Source organism: Camarhynchus parvulus, chromosome 4, assembly GCF_901933205.1.
Source record: "Camarhynchus parvulus chromosome 4, STF_HiC, whole genome shotgun sequence".
Lineage (NCBI taxonomy): Eukaryota > Metazoa > Chordata > Aves > Passeriformes > Thraupidae > Camarhynchus > Camarhynchus parvulus.
In genome coordinates, this window is record NC_044574.1 from 15,436,061 (window position 1) to 15,460,591 (window position 24,531).

Consider the following 24,531-nt stretch of genomic DNA (forward strand, 5'->3'; position numbering starts at 1 on the left):
CATTAAACCCACGCTTATTTCAGTATGGCTGTTATTCTTCTGGTTGATTTCCAGTCTGTGTCAGTGCATGAAATTTTTTGACCCTCAATACAGAATTTTCCCTTTTTATAATTGAGGCTTCAGTTGTCATCGTTTTAAGTCATAAAGAGCCCTCTGAACTATGGTTCAGTCACTCATATTAACCCCTCTTCCTAATCAAGTATCCTTGGCTAAATTGCTGTTAATGCATTGAGTTTCCTCATCCAGGTCACTTGTGAAGAAACTGAATATAATCAATCCCAGGGGCCATTTGCTTTTTAGAGGACACTAATTAGATGTTGAGCTGTTTGTCCTTACTGTTAGAGCTCAGACCTGAAGCTTAATTTTGCTGAGTACTTTTACATAACGAGCTGTGGTTCTGAAGCCACTGTGATTCTCAGATCCTGGGAGAGCCTCTTGACTTGTAAGCTCTGGTTTTTGCTTGAAAGTTGAGTGTTGCCTCTAGCCTTTTCTTAATTTATGAGACATTTTCCTAAACTTGTGAATAGAAGCTGCATCTCTCAGTAGAGCTTTCACTGTAGTCCATCTATCTCTCACAGCCCTGAGAGATATCCCATCAGCATACTTCTCCCTAAGAACCAAGTGCAGTTCTACTCACCAAGTGAGTTTTACACTCTATGAAAAGTAATTACTAATTATTTGGAAAGGTACTTACTAGTATTAAAACACAGTTCAGATTTTTGACCATCTTCCAAGAATCCTGCATCATTTCTGCTTGAGAAGGACTCTTCCTGTTAAAGCTGCAATAAGTGAAGCCACTTCCAGTTCAAATGGAATTTCAGTTTATAACAGCAGGTCAAAGTTCAGCTTTCGAAGAAGAGAGGGAAATTGTCAAGTTATTCATTGTAATTTAAACCACATGAATCTTGTAACTGAATGGTATTCTTGTCTCTGTTCATGAAAATTCAGCATATATTGTCTACACTAGCATTAAAAATAGCTTTACAAACTTCTCACATCTGCTGTGGTTTACTGTGGTCCATACATTATTATTAATGAAATACTTAGCATTTTTTCTTATATTTGACAAAGTACTGAATATATATTGAAGCACAAACTGTAATAAATATCTTTAGGACTATGAGAAGAGAATGCAAGAGAGGGATGTGATTGACAGCAAAAACTACCTAGATGCACACAGAGCAGTTGTTGCCAACTATCTACAGAAGGTAAGATGCTAAATATGTCCTTCACCAAATTCCTGTAGGCCGTATGTTGCTTCTGTACTTGGGTACTTTATTTCCATGAATACTAAAACCTGATTCATCTCTAAATGTGACCTACAGACATCTTTAAAATTCCAAGTTAGGCCTGACACTGGTGTAATTGAACAAATGGAGGTCTGTGTTATATAATGCAGTTGAGAATGATGCAATATACAAAATGACAAGCCATTCTGGATATTTCTGTCAGTTCTGTAAATTCTTCTTTGCTCTAGTGCCCCAGAGTTTTGTACTGTTGAGTCCCAGGAATTCAGTGATTTCCCTCCTCCCTGTTTTCTTGTTGTAGGCTGTGATGCTGAGAACTTAATTAGCTCATGAAAGTGGCCCTAATCACTTCTAAAAATCATTTAATATAATACACAATGTCTTGTTCTGCAGCCTAAGGCAGAGGGCATATCTTCCATCACATTTACCTTCATTGTGGTATTACAGTAACTTCTTCCTCTTATATTGATTTAATTAATTTTTCTAGTTTTCATTATATTAAGATGACATTCCCTTTAATCCTTAGGGAAAAAGAAGGAAAACATTGATCATCTAACCAAGAAAAGTTTACAATTTCAGACTGGCAAAAAAGCAAGTGTGAATCATGGCTACCAGTTTCTTACCAGTTGTGTAAATATCAAAAAGTGTATCAAATCCTAGCCTTCCAGCAAAACATGAAATATGATGATAAGGTTGAATTAAAGTAGGACAAAACAAATTATTGGTTAGGAAGAATGCTTCATGAAAGAAGCGTAGGGAAAAAAGTGTTTAAATCTTCCAGGCAAGTGCCAAAGTCCAGATTCAATATGAGTATAAAAATTATTTTTGACAAAGCTGTCATGTCTGTGTCAGCCCCATATGTTTTGCATGGCATTGAACATATGGGTTTTGCAGCACACTGAATAGTAATGGAGTAGTACAGAATAGCATTCATTATAGTACTTTTGTTTGCCTCTTTCTTAGATTAAATACAAGTAGCCTTTTTTAAAACAATAGTTGGATACTTTACACTTCTGTAAATTGTCAGATGGGCAGAAAATTATATTTCTTGTATCAGAACTGAAATTCAATTCACTCCAAAATGTGATCTTTATACGTGTATCACTTCTGATGTTGTACTGGCACAGAGTATAAAGCCACTACTAGCATTAGTGCTAAGATAAAAGGACAAAGGCAATATCCTTTCAGACTGCTTCCACATAGTTGTTAGGAGATGAGGGAAGACTTTTATCTCTGTGCTTCACTCTATGACCTCAGCAAAGATATGTAAGGAACTAAGAATTTTAAACATTTATTTGAAATCACAGGAATTTAATACAGGTTTCACCAGTTCTGTAGTCCAAAGTATTTCTTTTGATCCACATAACTGGTACTATAAAGATTTCTCTACAGCCTTTTTTGCAACTTCATTTAGATGTGGAAATTAGATGTCTGTTGGTGTCATTTGTTTTTGTAATTGTTTCTCATGGTGAGCTGTAAGCAGATAAAGGCATAATTTTTCAATATACATGAATATATGTTTTCATATATTCTTCTGTCAGTCTAGCCAGTCTGTTTCTAGAGAAGCATTGTATTGGTAAAATGAGCTGCTCTTACATTCTAAAGAAATAGCTGGAGGAAAGAAATTTTTCTTTCAACTGTGACCGTCATAAAATTCTGAAAAAATGAAGAATATGTATGTGCATATTTTGTTTGTGTTTAACAATTAGAATGCAAATATTGGCAATGGATTTGGATTAGAAATGCACTTCTGTCCCTTCTCCCTCCCTGTTCACAGGTTCGAGAATCAGTAATCAAACGTTTCCTCATAGCAAAACACCATTTCATTCTCTCTGACCTTGTCAATGAAGAGGAGATTCCAGGCCTGGGGTGAGAGACCTACCTTTATTTGTTTCAAATAAAAAAAGTATTGTAAAACCACCTGCTTTTCTTATTTCTATTTTACAAAGTGTGTTGATGTGACTAACTGATGTGACGTTGTGTTTAGTATAATAGATAACTCACAATCACTGTGTACACCTCTGCCAGTACAGTTTATTGATAAACACCTCTGTGTACACCTCTGCCAGTACAATGTATTGATAAACAAAGTGTAGTAAAAGCTTTTTTTAAGAAAAAGCCTGGTTTTGACAGAAATAAAATGACTGCATATAAATAAGATATAACAGGATATGATGCATTTCTGATGAGCTGAGCATAGTCCAGCTGGTGCCAGACTGAATATTTCCAATTTTCAGGCAAGTATCAGAGTTTGTAACACTATTACTGACTGGTTCTGTAGGTGATGCCTCCTTACAGTCAGGGCCTATGCCCTGTAAATAATGTGCAATAGATTTTTAACTGTAATTTTCTTTGTTTTACTTCCCATATACTTCTGATGCTGAATGTTGTCATATGCGGTTTATGTTCAAAAAATATACTGAGTTTGGAAATTACTGCTTTTCTCTTCTAAGATAATTGTTTCTTTTATTACTTGAGCACTTTTTTTGAATTTTTCTTTCAAATCCCATACCTATCAATTTTAACATATATCAGTCATCTCAGCATAGATGGCTCTTAGTGTTGTTCACTTAAAATCTGTGTAAGTAAACAAGTTGCAAAACTTATTTTTTTCTTTCATCTAGGAGTTGCTTCTATTCACTCTAAACACCCTTATACAGTCTAAGTGTTTTTCAACCAGCTGTATAAATCTAAACAGTCCCATCTGCTGGAGACACAGAGACTTGCTCTCTTACAAAAGACTTCGAGTTTGGTTTTAGGTGATGTTTTCACATCACAATAGACAAAAATCTGAACAAGACTACAGTTAGCTTTTTGTTTAGAATCAAATGCTTCATTTATGTTTTCCCATCATGCATCCTGTTCATATTGTATTCTATTTGCAAAGATTTATGGTTACTGAATTTAAAATACACTGTGGCTTGTTTAATATTCACTTAGTGAGATATTTCAGTAACTCATGATTTTGTGTTATTTTAACAGTAATTACTGTGGGGACTTGATTACATATAAGGAAGAAATGCCATTAGCTATCAGTTTTAAATGTGTTTTTGAATGTCTGCAGTTGATATCAATGATGTAAACATTACATACATCTGCATAAATGAAACACACATTTTCATTTTATTGTTTTCCTGTTTTTCTTTTTTCCTTTGGTTCTGCTTTGCCTTGGGTTATAAGTTCTGAGGGTCCAGGGTATGTTGTGGTGTATTGATTCTGCTTCCTCTCTGTAGCCTGTTATTCAGTGTACATAGCTGTGTAGATAGGTGCTTTCCCTTTTCTGTACAGTGCTTATCATCATCTGCTAGATCCCTTGTTTATAGCACTGTAGTTTAGATCTGTCTTGAAGCTGTGTAATTGTCTTTTTTGCACCTTATATAGTTTTGGGAAAAAAAAAACCAAACAACCAAACTTTTTTGCACATTGAAGTTATAATTCCTGAAATATATTAGAACTGGATTAGCGCAGCACTAACAATTGCAACATTTTGACAATTCAGAGAGTTTTTCTTGGCACTGGCAGGAGCAAATATTTCCTTTTTGTGTTAGTGCATAATTTTCATGTGTGTCATGGTAACACTGGAATGCTGGATTCTGTGCAAAACTGACTAAATACCTGGTTTATGATTATTAGCATTTTGGGACTCGGCCTCTTTAAACTGGCAGAGCCAAAACGACCATTAAGGCCAAGAAGAAAAGAGAGGAAGAAGGTCACAGCACAGAATTTATCAGATGGAGACATAAAACTGTTAGTGAACATCATCAGAGCCTATGATATTCCAGTGAGAAAACCAGTGATGAGGTATGTTTAAAAGCTTGTTTCCAGTACAGATTCATTTTCTGGCTTCTTCTGTTTTGAGGACAGATGAAGCAACAGATGTTACAATTCAGCCATGTGTGTTGTTTTGATTCTTATGATAAAAACATACGTATATACATTTATCTTTTTACAAAGGATGATAAAGGACTGATACTTTGTAAGTTTGTAGATTAATATAATAATTTTTTAGTAGCTGTGAAATTCAAGACATGTTTTACCAGAAACTGTCAGAAAGATCAGTTACAGCTTTGACAGCATTATAGCTCTGGTAATACCAGATGAATTATCTCTTAAGGAAGTCTGTTGATAATACTCAGGGAAATTTTAATTCACAATATCTTAATTAAATACCAAAACCAAATATTAAAAACCCCAGTTCTTCGCTGTGGGATACTATATTTGTCTCCTGAGTGCAGCATGTTGATCTTCTCCTTGATGAACCATTTAAGTTAATAGACTGAGCCTAATGTGGCTCTAATTCTAAAGGTGACCTTTACACTCAGGCACATTAAGACAATGCCTGCCCTGCATGATGGTGTGTCATGTAGAGACACTGAGCAGTCTGCTTCAGCTCCAGAAGCAGTGTATTAATGTACTGTTCACTCTCTCCCCCCCAAAATTAATATACCTTGCTTTTAACTCAGAGGTATTTCCAAGCTGACCAGTTACAGAATTCAACATTGTCAGCTGTGCTTTCTCTTGCTGTATTAGAGGTTCTGCTGTACTCTGTAAATAAATTGATACTGAGAAAAGCAATTCATTGACAGGAAAAAGATGGAAAATTCAGTTCATTACAAGAATTACAAAAATAATTAAAACCCATCCAGTCGTTTTGCATTATATGATATCTTATTTTGAGCTGTTTATATGTGAACAGTTACTCTTTTATGGTCTATAATGTGGTCTTACCACAAAAAAAAAAGTTATATGGAAGTGCTGTAAAAATAAATGTTTTAACATATATAACATATATTGTCTTTTACTTCACACACAAATCTGTAATATTCATATGAATTATTTTGTGCCATAGAGGCCTTGCCTGAATACCACGAGATCTACGCTGTTCATGAATTCTGCAGGGATTCAATTACTTGAACTTGAAAGCTTGTAGCTCAAAGAGATTGTGTGGGGTAGGCAACAAAAAAGTCTGCAGTTAATAAACTCTTCAGACAAGAGAGCCTCCAGGCGCAAAGTACTCTTTTGCAATGAGGCTTGTAGGAAGCATACACTCAATAGCCTTTTCTGGCATTTTATTTGTGTTCTTTGATCTAATAAATATGTTCCCAAGTTTAAAATTGTAACCAAAACCATCAGTATTTCCAGAATTCTGTATGGCTAACAGACTGTGAGGGATTTATATTTTGTAATGAATTCTCTGTCTTCCCTGGTTGTTGTTGTCTGTTTCCTCTTGTAGCAAACTTCAGCAGCCATCGAAATCTTCAAGGTCCTTTAACGAGATGTTTGCAGCCTCTCCATCAGCTCAGAACCCACCCAACAGCCCAGACTGGGCATTCAACCAGGTATGGTACAAAACTGACATCTTCAGGGAAGCTGTGAGCATTTTCCACAGACAGTAGCATTCACCCTCAGAAACATACTTTATTGGCAAGGTTTCCTTGCCCACTCCTCTATCTCTGAGAGTAAGTCTGCAAAAGGTTCAGAGAACAATATACAGAATGGCTCCTGCCCAGTGAAAAATGGTGGGACTTTGAGCCAGAACAGCCATAACTGCAAGTAGAGGAGGAGAAGTATGGTAGAAAGGCACAAATTCACGAGTCATAGACACTGGATAAGGATTGACTGTTTCCTGGCACTGTAAGTACAAATGTGAGTGATGGGCAAATGAAGCTGGTAGGAGTTAGGTTCAAAAGAAAGTTGTGATTCTGCATTCAGCAGTTGGCCAGTGCCCAGAGAAGTTGCTTGCATAGTGGATGAAAGAGGTTGGTTTGTGCTGAACTGGGTATTGGACAAGTATGTGAAGAGTGATCCATTGGGAGTTACTTAATAGAAAAATCATTATAGACTTAGGAAAGTCTTTCATCTGAAAATGTTTGAAGTCTGGAAGAGTAATAGGAGAAAATACCATCTATGCCTGCTCAGTTCTTACTTTTCTGTGTGTGTTGGCTGCTGGCTTTTTTCACAGGCTGCACTTTGGGTCCAGTACACTCCTAGTCTAAACCAGCACAGCCATTCTTATGGCTGACATTGAAATTACAATTTCTTGCTATTTAAAACTAAATTCAGCATCCTTCCGAATGAAGATGAAAGACCTTCAGGGTTTTTACTGATTTCCTTGTGATTTTCCTTCAAAATTACAGCTTTTTGAAATGTAGAAAAGCTTCTGCCATATGCATTTGAATGTTAAATAAGGCATTTTTAATCACATTAGGGGTTTGTTTTGTCTAGATGAAGTTGCTTATCTGTCATAGGAGCCAGTTTCAGTGGCAGCTGGGATTGTAGCTGTAGGCTTCTTGGATTACAGATAAGAGGATACAAGTGCACTTTTTTCCACTGGTGTCTGGATCACATATTCTGTTTCAGTTACTTTCCTTGATTAGATAGCCTGTACCTTTTCCATTCTCAGGAGAAAATGTGGTTTTCCAGTGTATATAAATACATCAAGTATTTTGAATACACATAAATTTTTGGAAATGCTAGTGTATAAAATATTATTAAAAGAATATGAATTCTTGAATTTATGAATTCTTCATAAATGCTTAGAAACCCATGAAGTGCAATATTTAAGGTGTATTAAAGTTATATCTGGGCTGAACCATCCTGATTGCCACAACATATGTTTTTCTAAATGCATGAAATGTGTAATTTAATGTGCTCTGATGAATTTCCACAGAGGTGTGTTTCCTTTGTTTTGATTTCTATTTATAGGTTTTGGTCCGTCCTTTTGTAGAAGTTTCTTTTCAGCGAACAGTCTGCAGGACAACAACAGCAGAAGGTCCAAGCCCCTGCTGGAATGAGGAACTTGAGCTTCCATTTAGGTATGGCAAAACAAAACTAAATTATTTCTGCATTATAATAGTTTAATTAGAGCATGCAAATTTATCCTTTTTTTCCTGTATTGTTCAAATCACTTTTTTGATTTATTTAACCTCTTCAGAGCTCCTAATGGTGACTACAGCACCCACAGTTTGCAGTCAGTAAAAGATGAAGTCTTCATTAATGTTTTTGATGAAGTACTTCATGATGCTGTAGAGGTGAGTTCAAAATTGAAGGACATTGTACAGTAGAGAACATAGTGAGCTTTTTGAAGTTGTCAGAAAGACTTTTCCATGTAACAATTTCCACCATCCTGTGCCTCTCTTTTCTCTATTTTGTCATTCCTTATGATTTTATATCTAGTCAATACTGCAAGGTTATCAGAGAGGACAATCTTTACAGTGTTAACCTTTCTACAGATTCAGCTTGTGCTACATAAAATGCTGCTAGAGTTGAACACATGTGTGTAATATGTTTTACTGATACTTAATGAAGCTGAAGATCCTAAAATTGAGAGGCATCATGAATTGTAATCTGAATTCTGTTCTTAACCTCAATCAGAGCTTTTTACTTCATTCCAGATGAGTGATCCCAGTTCTTGTATTTTTTGCTAACTATCTTATTATGCTTTATTGCATCTTATTTTACAAGCTCTTTGGTGAAACAGTAAAAAAAAGCCCAAACCACCTATTTGTTGTTTGTATTAATTTTTTTGAATGAGACAAGAATTGCAAGTACTAGTAACAAGAAATTTTTGTAAGCTCTCAGTGTTGGCAAAACTCCTTCCCCTGTTGAATCCAGTGAAAGCTTTCCTAGTCAATTCAGCAGACACAAAAATAGCAGCACTCAACATTCTTGAAAACATAGCCCAGAAATAAATAATGCACACACTTCACTGGGAACAGAATTCTCTCCTCAAAACTAAAATGATACTCGATGAAGCAGAAGGAAGAAAGCTACACACTTGAAACTTGGATGTCATGCCAGAGTTTTTTTTTTTAATAATTCGAGGCTGATCATAAAAGATTGGGAAATCTGATAGGCAGTACACATGAAAACAGTTTTTCCATTTCACAGGATTTACTTAGATTTTCCTACAACTGTAACTTCAAAAAGCTTTTCTAAACCAGAGTTTCATTTACTTTGTCTGAGAAGAGTGTTGTGGACTCCTTGTCAGAGCTTTAAGTTCTCCATCACAGGTTATACAGGACTTAAACCCTAAAGTGCAAGCACATTGTATCATGGACTGTGATGTTCTTAATGTTTTCAGTATCTGGTGTGCTAGAAGGCTGTGCAGAATAATTACTGCTGCACAAGTAATGGAGCTGATACTTACAGGAAATTAATACAGAATTTTTATTAATGCCTGGATTCAGTTGTTGACTGAATCAAAGGAAATGAAGCTGTCTTACAAAATGTTATGTTGGGCAACTTTTTAATAGGATGATCGTGAGAGAGGAAGTGGAATCCACACTCGTATTGAGAGACACTGGCTGGGATGTGTTAAGATTCCATTTACTACCATATATTTTCAAGCAAGGGTAAGTGATTTTATTTGAAGTAAAATACAGAACTGAGAATGCAAAAGGGCTGGAAATGGAATGTCAGATTTAATTATATTCATTGTAATTGTTAGTTTATTTTTATGGAATTGTTTGAAGATGTCTTTGAAACCACTGGGATTTTTTTGACAGATTTGGTGAGTATTTTCCCAGTAAGTTCAAGGTTTTGAAGGGAGAAGAGATAAAATATACTCAATAGTGACAATGCAGCCTGACTTCCTTCAGCAGCAACATTAGAAGCACAGATTTTTTTAGGTGGTTTTCTCAGTGGCATTTGAGGGCTGTGGTGTTGCACAGCCTGGATAGATGAACTAGGAATAGAATCACCCAGATACGAGAGGAAATTTGAACTTTTTTTTGCACTTTCCATGAATCACAAGATTTTGATCTTTGCCTCTCCCAATCCCTTCTTTCTTCCATTTCTAGAACTTTTCAAGAGAGGCTTTCTTCAAGAAATAGCCACACTTAGTCATGGGAGTAGTAGTAAAACACTTCTTCAGAGGAAATAAAACACTTCTTCAGAGGAAATACTTTTTTTGTCCAGCCATTCATCCTGGACTTAGTTTAAGGAAACTATTTATTTCATTGATAGTCCTGTCATATTGTAACACAGCTGTAGGACTTCTTCTGCATGGCAGTTGCTTTTTGGTGTAGATCAAGTCATCTGATCACAAAAGAATCTTCATGAAGTAATAAACTGAGACATCAGTTAAATTCCTAATGAAACGTTCATTTGCTATTCTGTGGCCATGTGGGGGACTTCTCAGAACCTTAAGGACTTCAAGGCATACTCTGAGCCTCCCAGATTCTTTGGGTGGAGGGAAAGTCTATAGGAGTCTCATTTGATTTGAGTGCAGTGCTTGATGATCAAAGTGGTTTTCCTGGGCTATCTGCAAAGCATAACAGAATGTGATTGTCGTGGGATTCAGGAAAGCATGAAAGCCCTTTTCATTGCTGAGAAATCTTGGACAGTATATGTCTAACCAGGCTTAGTCCTCTTGTTTCTGCTAGATCATTAATAATATGTGCTCTTCAACTTCAGAGGTTAATCAGTTAATTTTTCTCTTTGAGAGCCGTGGTGCCCTGTACCATGAAGCTTTCATTGATTTTAAAGAAGATGTAAGTAGTAAGAAGATCTGACTTTCTTTTCATGAGTCTTTGGCCATCCTGTGCAGAAAATGTCACATAATGTGATCACCATTGCTGTAGGTCAACAAACAAGAAACAACATGACTCAGTGCTCATTTAGGGAATTGTTCCATGCTGAATGGAGGAAATCCACCTGAGAAGTGTGTCTACTCACAGAGAGACCTAATGGGCAGACTTGACATTTTAACAGACTGCTTACCAATGCAGCCACCATCCCCAATCCATCTTTAAGGATTTCCCATACTGATGTCAACTTCTGTTCTTCACCTTCTTGGTCTTTCTGCTGTAGAAGCAGAGTAGCTCCAGAATTCCTGTCAGATACACTTCTGAGTCTCTTTGATGAGGTGTTGGAGTTTCTGATTGCCTAAGCAGAGTGTGTGCTTGTATTGATCTTCCCAGCAGTAGAAATTCTTTGCATTTGAATAGGATTTCATGAGGAATTTTAAAAAACCTGATCAGCACAGTGGTTATATCAAGGTGCATCTAGCAACTAAATTTCAGTAGCAAATGCAGCATTTCATCATCCTGTTCTAATACACTGGAGCAGAAATTTTGAGTGATATATTTAGTTTTCTCCTCATCAAAACTTAATTTTCTTCTTAAATGTTTGATGAGCCATGCCAGTGAGTCATCTGTTCATTTCCCTCATCCACTGAAGATACTCTCCTGGTGACAGTCACCTCAATTGTTCCAAATCAGGAGCTTACTGGTTTTGCTTTTCTTTTAAAGCTGGGTACTTCCACTACCGAAACCTGCCCAGACAAGTCAGCCTGCCATCTCTTGTCTCAGCCAGCCCTTCAGAAAGACTTCATTCTCTGTTTGGAGTAGCAGGGGGAGCTGCAAGGGCTGCTGGGTCTGGCAGAGCACTTCCATACAGAAGCTGGATAAAAGGGCCCAGTTCCACCCAAGAAGCATCAGTAGGTTGTGCATGAAGAGGGTCCATCTGAGATGCTGGAGCATCCTTCCCACAACACTCATAGGCAAAGGCCTATTGGTCTGCTGCTGCCTTGAGAAGAATAGTCATGCAACCTGTATTTTGCCATTTTTTCATTTTTCCAGATAAACAGAGCCATGTAGAGTTTGCTGTTTGAAAGAAAAGCAGTGAAAGGCCAGCACTCTTTCTTTCTTTGTGAACTAGTGTGTATGATTTCCATTTCATTAAATATTAGTGTTCATAATATGCAAGAGAGGCTGAAATCGAGTTATGATTAATATATTTAACAATGAGATACTTTGTGTTTTCCCCACAGTTAATCAACATAAATGTCATATTCTCTTATTTTGTTATTTTGTAACTTTAATAACCAAAAGAAGAAAATATGCAGACACAAGTAGCAAATTTATGTGAGAGGGAACTTTTGCTTTTTTGCTTTTAATGAGAAGTATTTCTCTGTATCTCTTGTAGATTGATGGTACATTTAAGGTCAATATTCCTCCAGTCCTCCTTGGCTACAGCAAAGAAAAGAACATGGGCATGGAGAGAGGTTTTGATTCTGTGCGAAATCTGAGTGAGGGCTCATATATAACTCTGTTCATTACCATTGAACCACAGCTCATCCCTGGAGAGTCTGTCAGAGAGAAGGTAACTAATCACTAATTCATCATTCTCTTGCTCTTTGTTTCCAGTGGTGCAGTTCTTGAGATGCATATTAATAGCTCTCCTTAGTGTACCAAAGGACATGAATGTGAGTGCAGAAGGACATTCATACAAATTTGGAGTGGTTTATTTCAATTTTTTTATCTCAGTTCAGTTTAATTAGATGCACCATTAAGTGAGGTGTGCGCTTGATGCATGAGAAATAACTTGGCCCAGGTATCTAATTTTAGTCCTCAGGGAAAGCAAATTGGCATTCCTGTCTGTGAGCCTGTAGTTTTTCCATGTACTTGTGTAAACAATAAAGCATTCGTGTGAGTATTTGTGAACAAAAGGATTTAGCGGACAAAAAGGAGGTGGCAGGTGCAAAGAGTATTTTCTTGCTTCTGTTTTTATGCTGTTCAAATGAGCATTTATTATTTATGGCTTCATGCATGCCTTGAGATCTTGAAGATAATAATTCCTAAACAGCAGCTGCTGTTTTTTTCAGTTTCATTAGTAAACCAGAAGTGTCTTAGACTAACAATAGTCATTACAATTCTTTGCTGCAACTCTCCAGCTGCAACACATACACCTATTATAGAAAGAATTTGGCATATTATGGAAAAAAAACCTAAATAATTTGCCATACTTTCTTCCTCTTCCTGACCTGCAGTTAATTTGAAATGCCTGTGTAGTGCTTTAGGATGCTGAGCATAATTTTAGTTTAATTTTATGATACCTTTTTTGTTTCTTTACTTATTTTTCCTCTCTTTCCTGCTGTCCTTCCTGAACATCTATTAGATGAATGAAATGCTTAAGAAGGTACAACGTTAATAAATCAGCTGAGATACTCCTGTTGTTCCCAGTTTAAGATTTAGCTTGAGTTTGTGCCATTCAGCAACCTTTTTGCAGTTTGTGTTACTTGACTGTGACATAATAATTGTTTATTTGCCAGTAATATTTGCAATAAATTGCTACATTTACATTTACAACATGCCAGAGGCTCTACTTTTCTGCTCTTAATTATGGTTGAGAAGAATCACCACTGTGTGCCTTCTCTTCTAACTTGGAGTTCTAGCTGCAGGGCAGTGCCCAGCTGTTCCACCTCAGGTTAGTTTAAGAGTAACAAATTACAAAAGTGGCTCATTTTAAACAAAAATAAAGGATAAACTTTAATACTCAGCACCACTAGAAGTATTTATGGAATTCTAAATAGATCATTTTGACCAATCTTAATACCTTTAAAAGATGACATCTTAGGTATCATCATGAAATAATTGTCATTGTTATATAATTATTATGCGCTTTTGAGTTCTACATTTTCTTCTGAAAAACCTCATTTAAAAATGTGGAAATTCTAAACACCTCTGAATTATAAGGATCCATCTAAAAATCACTTGAACCTTCTCTGCAAATATTTTGGCATTGAGCAGTGTTGTTGCAGTATTCTTTATATAAAAATTATTGAGATTTTATGCTTAATGTCAGTTGTAGTTTTAATGGAGTGCTGTGGGAATAGCACATAGGATTAGTACCTAACTACAATTGTTTATTTTTTACTTAATATGTGGTGTTACATTCTCATGCCCCCAGTGTTACTTGGCCATAAATTTCACTACATTTTTCAGTGCTTCAGTAAAGCCAGCTTGTATGTATAGGTCATTATGGGCATTCATAAGTAAGTGCAAATTACCTGATCTTCCGTTGCCTTGACCTTCCTTTTATGTCTGTAAGTAAAACTTTGTACTACAAGGCAAGTTCAAAGTGCTATTAGAAAAGAATTTAACAGTCTTTTTATTGTCCTCCAAATGGTGAAATATGGCCAAATATAGTAAAGACTTAAGTCCAAACCACAAATAAAACTGATTTTGTATAAATTCTACTGTCTTTTGAAGTTTGATACCCAAGAAGATGAGAAACTGCTCCAGGCAGCAGAAAAATATGAAGCTGAATGTACATCAAAGTTTCCAAGCCGCCAGTGCCTAACAACTGTAATTGACCTTGATGGAAAAACAGTTTTTATTACCAGATATATCAAACCTCTGAATCCACCACAGGAGCTTCTTGATACTGTCCCAAATAGATCTCAAACAGCCGCAGTAAGTACTTAGAAAAGATGGTGAAGTCTCTGGGATACAGATTGCGAGATGTTTGATACAGATGTCAAGATGCATATGCACATGCAGATGTACATAAGCTTTTGTGTCTCTGCTGTACAGCTGCACCTTTTGCAAAGGAAAAACTACAGATACAAAATAAAAGGAGTAATGACTATGTGTAATACACAGTAAATCCAACTATAATGATACTGTAAAATAATATTTGTTTTTTCTGGGGAAAAAAATAAGTGTATTAACGAGTATTGTCCTTTAAAAGACAAAGAATTATGTCAAACCTCAATGGCAGTAAATCATATCAGTCTTTGATACAAATTGTAATATGAGCTAGCTGCTACTGTACTGAGGTTACTCAGTGTTTCATCATTGAGTGGAAGCAGCAATATTCTTCACATCTGGTATAATAACACTAGAGCATTTTGAATTAAAGGGGTGACCTGCTCTGTTCTGTTTTCTTGCAGGAACTGGTGGCTCGATATGTTGCTTTGATTCCTTTTTTGCCAGATAGTGTGTCATTTGCTGGAATTTGTGATTTATGGAGCACATCAGATGTAAGCAATGTATTAAAAAGTTCTTTATCCTCTTGAGTGTGATAGAACATCCTAGTGGCCATGTTTGTGGAGGGAGGTTGTGCTAGATTAGCTCTTGTGGTCCCTTCAGACCTGAATTATTCTGTGATTCTGTTATTGTAAGGAATATTTTTTATTTAAGCCATTTATTTTAAAGGATAAGGACCAAAGCTTGAAAGAAGTTGCTTATTCTGATCTGAGCCAAAAGTTTTATCTTTAATACGTTGCAATAAGATAAGAATATGTTAGGGCTTCAAAGCATCTCCCATTTTTTCTCAGTTACAAACCAGTCCATAATGTCACAAACACTGTGAAGGGATGCTGACTGATGGAGACTTTACTGCTAGACTTAAAACGGATCACTGTCATTTCAAGGAACTACAGAAAAGACATTGCATGTAGTGTAAGCAATAATGGGGTATTTAGTGTTCTGCCACACAAATCCTGTAATTTAGAGAATAACAGCAGACATTGTTTATCATAGATGAAGTTTTTATCACCTCAGAGCTTTTCTGAAAAAGGGTCTTTCTAAAAAAGACAAACACCCTGGTTGTTGTGATAGGATCTCAGATCTCATGTATTCTCACACCATTCACTCTTCATCCTGTGTGTTGAAGCAGTGACCAATAAACAGTAAGGATCAGTGGCAAAGATCTGAGAGGACTCCTTGCTTCAGATGTGTTAAGAAACATTATCAAATATTGTAAGTTGAAAACTACTTAGAAAAACCTTTTTTTTTTTTTAACACCTCAATTAGCAATTTCTTTATCTTCTGGCGGGAGATGAGGAAGAACACGCCGTGCTCTTGTGTAATTATTTTCTTGGTATGGGGAAAAAAGCCTGGCTTATCATTGGAAATGCCATTCCTGAGGTAAGAGCATTCTTTCATTTGGCCTAAGTATTAACTTTTATTTTGTGAAGTCTTTGGCCCCCAACAATAGATAATTGTTTCTTGCTGGGATGTTTTTCCAGGATATTATCTAAAGATTGGTGCTGGGCACTGATTCTTTTCAGAGAAGTAAATAAAAAATTGAAAATATATGTTAGTATATGTCTGGGGTTCTTTTCCTGGACCTTGGTTCCCATGCTTAAACTGGTAGTAGTTGTCATCACAATACAGCACCAAGCATCTGTAACCCTTGATTTGACTTTAGCTTGTATAAATGGTGTATCCAGGCAAATTGCTGGAGACAGTCCCTTGACAGCCTCTCAGTCATGGATACACAGAGTCTGAGTTAGTGTGGGATTTGGTACAGGTTCAGAGGTGACAGGAGAGGGCTAGGGGCATGCCAGGGATTCTTAGTGGTCACACACATCTGCTGGTTCTCTCTCAGGCTGATGGCAGAGCTGCAGCAATGGTACAGATAGATTGGTTCAGGCTGGACAAGGGCCTCTCCCTCTGCCCACTGTAATCAGGCAGGTGAGGTGTCTGCTCTGCCTTAGGCTGGGAGCCACTGGCAGCAGCTGGGCTCAGACTGGCCCAGAACTGAAACACTGAGCTTGTTTTGCTGCTTGGGCGATGCCTTTGTTCTCAGGGAAGCACTCAGATTTCAACTAACCAATATTGCTCTTTTCAAAAAGGTGATAACTGTTTATATTGCAAATTTAACATACATATGAAAGGTTTGTTTGGTAAAAATTTCTGTCTAAGCTCCTTTCTTAAGTACATTCTGAGATACTGCAGTGACAGGAACAGGTACTCAGATACATTCCTCCCCCACAAAATCTGATGGAGACACTAGTCACTAATAAAGCATTTTGTAAGGATGGAATTTACTCCAGGTATTTCAAGATACCTGGAAAATATAAGGGATGACAAGAACACAGGAAGCAGTTTAGGGATTCCTGATACAGAATATAGAGAGAGCTGGGAAATTCCTTACATGCCTGAGAGGGAGGCTGATGGCTGAGACACAGAGTGTGCTGCCTGGATGGGAGTCCTTCAGCTCAGAAGTTGCCCATGGATGGGAGCTGGGGCAGTAGCCAAGCAGGATGTGTTGTTACTGAAGTGGCATCTGATAATCATTCCTGTATGTGGAATTTCACATCTGTTTGTAGCTGAGACAAGAGCTTTCAGATTCTATACATAAAAAATGGCTTGGAGCTCTGCATGTCTGACATTTCTCTCCCACATTATTATATAAGTGTTGAATTGTAATGTACCTGTAAATTCTTCCAGTTTGCCCTAAAAAGCACTATCAACCTCAATAGTAAAAATTTAGTATTACAAAGAATACAAAGCATACTGTCCTTGTAGCCAGTTTTCAAACATCTTTCTCATACTTTTTTTTTTCCTTCTTAGGGACCAACTGCATATGTATTAACTTTGGAACAAAGTCAGTATGTAATTTGGAACCCCAGTACTGGATGTTTTTATGGGCAGTATGATACTTTCTGCCCATTACAAAATGTGTACTGTCTGATCAGCTGTGATAATGTAAGTGTGGCCAGTCTTGTCACATTTCTATACATGAAACACTTATTTCAAGGTCGTTAGAACAAGAATCCTACAGTGCCTGCATGCTCCAGACCAGGCACAGAGGCCAAAATAAATGTCTGTAAAGAAAGGGAGTGCAAGATATGGGTTCCACTTGCTGACAAAATGTGCACAGAAGCTGTGACTTGTGTGTCTGCAGTCTATGCTTGTATTCTGTAAGGTACACTTAAAAAAGCAGTACTGTTGGGGTGCAGCAGCTACCAGGCATCACAGCCACAGCAGCACTGGGGTGGGCTCTTGGAGGAATTTAATCAGAATTCAGAAAAAAATTGTGCAGCAGTCCAGAGGGGTGAAAATGCAGCTCAGAACAGCAGAAAAAATTGCTACACGAGGTCAACATTATATAGTATTTTATTGCTATGCAAGTGAAATGTGTTCCATAAGTGTTGATTATATGCTAAAATCTAAACCAAAATTGCTTTCCTACAGATTTGGTTTAATATGCAGGAATATGATTCCCCAGGAAGGATATATTTTGATATCAGCAAACCAAAACTTTGGAAGCCTTTCTTTTCAAGAAGTTTGCCATTCCCTGGTCTCCGCAGCATTCAGGTATTGATGGATCTATTGCCAGCTCCAAAAGAGGGGTTGAGACATCACAGACTTGGTATAAAGAAGCACATACTAAATTCTTTGGACTTCTTTGGTTAAGTATATCTGTGTAATAGCATTGGTTTTTAAAAGGATTTCCTAGTTACTCCTTTAAAAAATGAAAGCAGGAATATTGAAAAAAGTTGATTTTATACAGAATTAATGGTTTTGCCCTCTATGTAAGATCTCAGGGCAACAGTGAAGTAAATGGAATAAATCTTTAACACAAACATATCTAAAGTAGTAGCTCAGTATTATGAAGAAAAAGTCAACTTTTGTCTCATGACTAAGAAGGCATTTTTTTTCAAGCTGTATGACCATCACTAGTAAAAAGCCAGAAATTTCTGTACAGTTATGAAAGGTGTAAGCAGTTGAAATTTACTGAAATTACCCTAGAATTACACACAAATATCTAGTTAAATTTTTATCATGTCTCTGTTAAAGGATAGATTCTTTTTGCATAATTGTAAACTTCTGTGAGCATCATCAAGGCAGAAGCTCCTGAAGTTACATTGTTTTATGTTTAGAAGAGGTTGCATGTTTTAATATTTATTTATTTTTCGCTAGCCTGAAGAGCTAACTTATGAGCAATCGGATAAGGCTGCTGCACGGGAACTGCAGAGCAGGTAATGCTACCTCCAGAACAAGTGCCATCAGTGCTAGTACCAGAGCATTCCTAGGTAGTCATGCCTAGCTCCTAAAAATCAGTGCCAGGAGAATGGCTTAAAAAATCAGAAGCTATTGTTTCAAGGCTTTTTAAAATTTTCTTTCTTCAGTAGAGATTGCCAGGTAGAAAGAACTAATTGGTCATTGCTCTACCATTTCACAAAGAACAAAATGCTGTGGGGGGGTAAGAGGAAAGGGTGTAAACTAAAAGGGGTTGTAATTCCATGGCTTTCCATGCAGACACTGACAGTGCAGACATTACTACACAGCTGCGTTGGCTTTTCTGCACTTTTAGTGAGCAGTAAGTTTAACTGACGTCATGTGTGGTTCTCAGAATCTGTCCAAGGGAGATCAGTTCAAATGTCCAATACTAGAATTGTAATAATCAGTCTATCTTACTGCAGGATTGAAAAAATATTAAAGGATAAGATTATGGAATGGAGACCAACGCGCCCAACACGTTGGAACAGATACTGCACCTCCACCCTCCGCAACTTTTTGCCGCTGCTGGAACAAAATCAAGGCAAAGATGTAGAAGATGACCACCAGGCAGAGCTGCAAAAACAGCTGGGAGATTACAGGGTACGCTGTGAACATAAATGCCCTGTGCATAGAAGGAAGAAGTTAAATCCCTAGGTTTTAGTATCACCATTCTATGGTATAGAAGAGTGTTCTAGGCTAGTTATTTCTTCTCCTGCCAAAATTCACAAGAGATTTTACACCAAAGAGAAACCATTATAATATTCAGAGAGTGAAGGAGTGATGATCTGGTTTATTTCATTTGCAATGTTGAAGCTAAAACAACAGTGCACCCAATTAACTTTATATTCTTACGTTCAGCAGAAACGTGTTGCTGCACAACAGCCACTACAGCCAGTACATCAACACCAGTGCTGCTCTGGGGCTGATGGGTGCAGCTGCTCTCAGGGTCAGTAGAAACCTGCTTGCTGGTGCTCAGTAGTGCTACACACAGTCTACTCAGATGCAGGAGCCCACACAACATGCTTTTCTTCAGTTTTCTAGTCTTTGCTTCACTCTCTAAAGACAGAAGAAAACTGACTGATGTGTTCACTGCAGCCACTGGTGTGCCTATGCATTATTCCTCCAGGCTGTTGGAAAGGCCTTCTGCTTTCCACATGGAACACCTGTGACAGCTGGCAGCTCTGGCCAGCTCCAAAATGAGTTAAGGTTTCAGTTCCTGTTGAACAGGAGACATTTGCACTCAAATCCCAAGCCAGGAGAACAGAGTGATATAAAACCAGCCACAAGGCTAAAAAGCAATGAAGCTCTTATATACGTGTTCATTAATATAACTTTATTCTAGTGGATTCTAAAGAACTTCACTTTGAATTTAAATGAAATTAGAGAGGAAAAATGGCAGAAGCTTGCCTGGAGTATGTGAAAAAGGGAGGTGTTACCAAAATGCAAACATACGTTCTTCTATGCATCACCTGTGTCATCTCAGGCTGGCAATAAAGAAGATAATTTGTTTTATTCAGCATGTAATTTTTTTTAACTATGTATTTATTCATCTTTTCTTCTTACATGTTTTCTTTTCTTTCTTTTTCCAGGTCTCTGGATTTCCTATTCATATGCCATATTCTGAAGTAAGACCTTTAATAGAAGCTGTACACAGCACAAGAGTTCACACCATTGATGTTTCCAATGTTGAATTTGCTCTGGCTGTGTATATTCATGCTTATCCCCAAAATGTTCTCTCTATATGGATTTATGTTGCTTCACTTGTGCGAAATAGGTAGTATAGACCAGTCTGAATACTGCAAGAAATTTGCTTATATAGGTGTAAATATATGATTTCTCTCACTGCTGAACTATTCCAAGTATTTTAAAAATCAAATGAGAACATGATTTTTAGTAGTGTTATTTGCCCTTAAAATACTAATTCCTGCTAAGGAAGAGACTGACAGCATAAATTTCCAGTACTAATAGGTGATTTTTGTATAGTCTTTTATAGCTCCCTGTGGAACCTCACACTCTTTAAGCATTATACGTCTCCACATAAGTGAGAGTACAGAGTAAAATGTTTCCTTGGTATCCCTGTAGCTAGTCAGTTTATCTATAGATGTTCTTCCTCTTCAAAAGACACTTGTAAATAAAAAACAGTTCTTGAATTTTTAGCTATGACTAAATTTCATATACCTAAGAGCCATCAGTGAAGAGACCATACTTCAATTTTTGAGGCTGCTTTATATCCTACTCTGTATTTTATATCTGTATAATGCCAGCATCATTTAAAGGTGGAAGACATTTTCTTAAGAAGTTAAAGATGAAGGATTTAATAAATATTTTTACTAAACCTTAAGCAGAAGCTGATTCCTCTTATACAAGAATTTGATTAAATTACTTATGAGTATGAATTCCTTGTCTGCAAGTTAGCAAACCTGCAAGTAGATTATCAAAAGATTAGTTAATCAAAAACCAAATTCACTTACTACTATGTAAGTAGTTGTGCTGTTAACACTGATATCCTTTTCCTGCTGTTGTCTTGCTAATCAAGCCCTTCAAGTAAAAATGACAGTGGGCTGAGCTTAGGAAGAGAGGTCAGCAGGACCCTGAACTTGCCTTTGTTGAATTCCAGATGATTCCTTTCTGCCCATCTCTCCAACCTGCCCAGGGCCTTCTGAAGGGCTGCACAGCACTCAGGGGGACCAGCCCAAAGCTCCTCCAGCTTTGTGTTGTCTATGAACTTGCTGAGGAGGCAGCTGGACCTTCATTCCAGTCAATGATGAGTAAGTTAGCCCAGTATTCAGCCTTGGGGGACACCACCAGTGGCAGGCCTCCAACTACATCCTGTGCCACTGATTACAAACCTCTGGGATCTTCTGTTCAGCCAGGTCCCAGTTCAGCTCACTGTCCACTCATCCAGTCCAGTTCCTGACCCTGTGAGGAGGTTGTGGGAGACAGTATTAAAAGCCTTGCTGAAGTCAGGGTTCTTCTCAGTCCACTGCTTTCCCTTCATCCAGCCTGAGAGTTGTTTCATCATAGAGAGAAAGTGGGTTGGTCAGACAGTGAATCCATGCTGACTATTGCTGATCACCTTCCTGTCATCTATGCAAAGAGATGGCCTCCAGAATGAGACACTCCATTACCTTTCCAGGGACAGAGGTCATGCTGACTGGACAGTTGGTCCTTGGGTCCTCCTTCTTGTCCTTTGTGAAGGCCAGGGTGAATTTGCTTTCTTGCAATCCTCAGCCACCTCTCCTGATCTCCATGACCTTTCAAAGATGATCATGAGTGGTGTTACTTCAGTGTCTGCCAGCTCTCTCAGCACTCATAGACTAGCTCAGATTCAGGGGCTGTTGCCACCCTTCTACAGGCCCCACTAGAAAGTACAATGTCATCACATGATGCTGTGCTGAACACTGACGGCATCTCCCGGCTTTATTCCACGGTGTATCTGCAGCTCATTCTGTCCTCAGCTGTGCTTTACACTTACTAGTGTTTTTCTTACCTTATTCTTCAGTTTAGCATGACCAAGATGGAAACTTGCAGTTTCCTCCAGTAACCTCCAGCTCTGCCTGCACACCAACTTCCCAGACATTTTTCCTTAGAATCTTGAAAGCTACTACGTCACCATGACTGGTGTTCTAAATAAATACTACTCAAAAGAATTTATCCAATTAGGAAAACAGGTAAAAATTACTAGCTTGTATTGTCAGTCCTAAAAATTAGGCAGGATAGGAGAAAGAAAACGCCCTGTTTGCCTTCTACAAAAGCAGGCACCTGCCCCTCCTCTGCTGTAGAAAAAACCAGCCTGCAACTGTGCCAACCATGAGCAGGTAGCCATTGAAGCTTACAGCTTGCCATGGGCAACAGTACTCATCCCTCACACAGTGGGCTCTCCCTCATACCACCACACACACACACACTCATGCACTACTCATCTCTTCCTAGCACATATTTCACTAATCACAGCAGAATTTCTGCTCCCTGCTAGTCTCTACTGTCCAGAGAGGAATCTTTTTAGCTATCAAAGCAAGGGGAAAAATGCATTGCTGTCTTTCACAGAGTTCGGATTAATGAAAACTGACTTCCTTGGAAGCTATTTCAAAAATGCAACTTAGCAGAGTCATGGGAACCATAAAAGCAAACCAAAACCCCCCTACATACGGTACAGTTGACAGCTCTGCAACCATGACAACACCCACTCACCTGCCCAACCTCTGCAGCCTTCTGGCATGGCACTCTAAAAGCACAGATATTCAACTGCTGCACACATTTTTTTATTGGTGGGAATGTTTTATTTATGTCTTTCAAGCCCAAATACAAAACCAAATGCAAAAGGAAGATGGCAATTTCCCTAATTTTGCAATAAAAAGAACAACTTCAGGATGAGAGGAAAGGGGAAGAAACCAGGCTCCTAAAGATGTATAATTGTTACCCAAATGAAAACAGTAAAATTCAAATTCTCTGCGGAGCTTTATATGGTACTTACGGATTCAAAATTAAAAAAAGAAAATCACCTAACACAAAATAATTCAGTAAAGTACAGTTAAGTGCCAAAATTGGAAGAAAGTGGCATTAAAAAAAAAGAACTGAAGAGTTTCCCATCTTTCCCAAATTATGTAAAATGAAACCCAACACCCTTCAAGCCAAATGAGGTTGTGAAATTGTTACAACACTGTACAGTACACTCATAATTAAGATTCTGAAGTTGTGGGCAGGGTCAGGCTAGTATAACAAGTCTCACTCCAAGGATTGTTAACACAAGATGCAAGCTGTAAGTAAAGTGCATGAGAGGAAGCCTGCTCAGCTAAATGGAGTAGAGGATCAGACGTCAGCGGTCACTCGCCAGAGCGGCAGCAGGCCCGAAAACCACACTGCAAATTCTGGCATCCACTGGCGGTTTCAGCATGAGGACCTGCACAAAAACAACAGCAACGTGAAAAGAAGGAAAGGCCACTCATTTAGATTCATAAATCTGATGAACTGGTGATTCAGAAAACATCTCATTTTTTACAATGCACTACACTTCATTCAGTACCGTGAAGTCCGAAATGCTGCTGGTACTATCACAATGTAAAAATCCTCACCTGGAACACGTATTTTTCAAGAGATTTTTGCTCCATAGCTTAGTCCCATGAAGATAACACATCCCAAATTACACAGAAGTACCATAAGCAACACTAAATGAGCAACTTTATGCAAGATGCCAGAGCTTCAGAACGGAGTAGTTTTGACAAAGTACTTTTAATTCCCATTTTTCAGATTCAGATGATCATCACCAAAGAAACCATAATCTCCAAAACTATGTCTCTGGTAATGGAAACCAAAAAATAGTTTTTTAGCCTGGAATTTTTTTTTTTTTTGTTCCATGAAACTTCATGGTTGGCCAGACTCTCAAATACTCTTGACTGGAAATTCAAAAACTATAAACAGAATCACCTTAGCATCGCTGCAGTCATCAGAAGCCATAAGGCTAAAAATGAGCCATTCAGAAAAAAGAATGAGTTGCAAGCACAGAAAGCACAAACCAACACTGTAACTCTACCCACCTCCACTTACCTTCACTTACTCCTTTCATGTAAAATGTTAAAGTGACCATGAGATAAGAAATTATTGTATTTATTCAAACAGGATTTTGTTTCCTGCAGCCATATGTCTGCTTTGAGACGCATTTACACTCAGGCTGCCTGAACTCTGGCACCCAACAAACACAGAAGTGGGTTGCTGAGCCAACTCAAACAAGCTGGTGAAGACCTAACCAGGACAACACAAATTTT

The 24,531-nt window shown here is 37.7% G+C and overlaps 2 protein-coding genes across 2 annotated transcripts in view; one reads left to right on the forward strand and one right to left on the reverse strand.

Moving 5' to 3' along the window:
• The window catches only part of CC2D2A (coiled-coil and C2 domain containing 2A), a 52,039-nt gene extending 30,939 nt beyond the window's left edge, over nt 1–21,100 (forward strand). Inside the window, exons 19-34 of the mRNA XM_030947485.1 lie at nt 1,116–1,208; nt 3,025–3,116; nt 4,881–5,048; nt 6,481–6,586; nt 7,953–8,062; nt 8,182–8,278; nt 9,503–9,601; nt 12,177–12,353; nt 14,243–14,446; nt 14,926–15,015; nt 15,791–15,904; nt 17,336–17,470; nt 17,960–18,082; nt 18,689–18,747; nt 19,192–19,369; nt 20,359–21,100. Of these exons, the coding sequence (XP_030803345.1) occupies nt 1,116–1,208; nt 3,025–3,116; nt 4,881–5,048; nt 6,481–6,586; nt 7,953–8,062; nt 8,182–8,278; nt 9,503–9,601; nt 12,177–12,353; nt 14,243–14,446; nt 14,926–15,015; nt 15,791–15,904; nt 17,336–17,470; nt 17,960–18,082; nt 18,689–18,747; nt 19,192–19,369; nt 20,359–20,547 (2,034 nt within the window). The 3' untranslated portion in view covers nt 20,548–21,100. The remainder of the gene's footprint in view (nt 1–1,115; nt 1,209–3,024; nt 3,117–4,880; nt 5,049–6,480; nt 6,587–7,952; nt 8,063–8,181; nt 8,279–9,502; nt 9,602–12,176; nt 12,354–14,242; nt 14,447–14,925; nt 15,016–15,790; nt 15,905–17,335; nt 17,471–17,959; nt 18,083–18,688; nt 18,748–19,191; nt 19,370–20,358) is intronic.
• A 1,926-nt stretch (nt 21,101–23,026) lies between these two features.
• Nucleotides 23,027–24,531, reverse strand: part of FBXL5 (F-box and leucine rich repeat protein 5) — a 33,891-nt gene continuing 32,386 nt past the window's right edge. Inside the window, exon 11 of the mRNA XM_030947213.1 lies at nt 23,027–23,669. Within this exon, the coding sequence (XP_030803073.1) occupies nt 23,593–23,669 (77 nt within the window). The 3' untranslated portion in view covers nt 23,027–23,592. The remainder of the gene's footprint in view (nt 23,670–24,531) is intronic.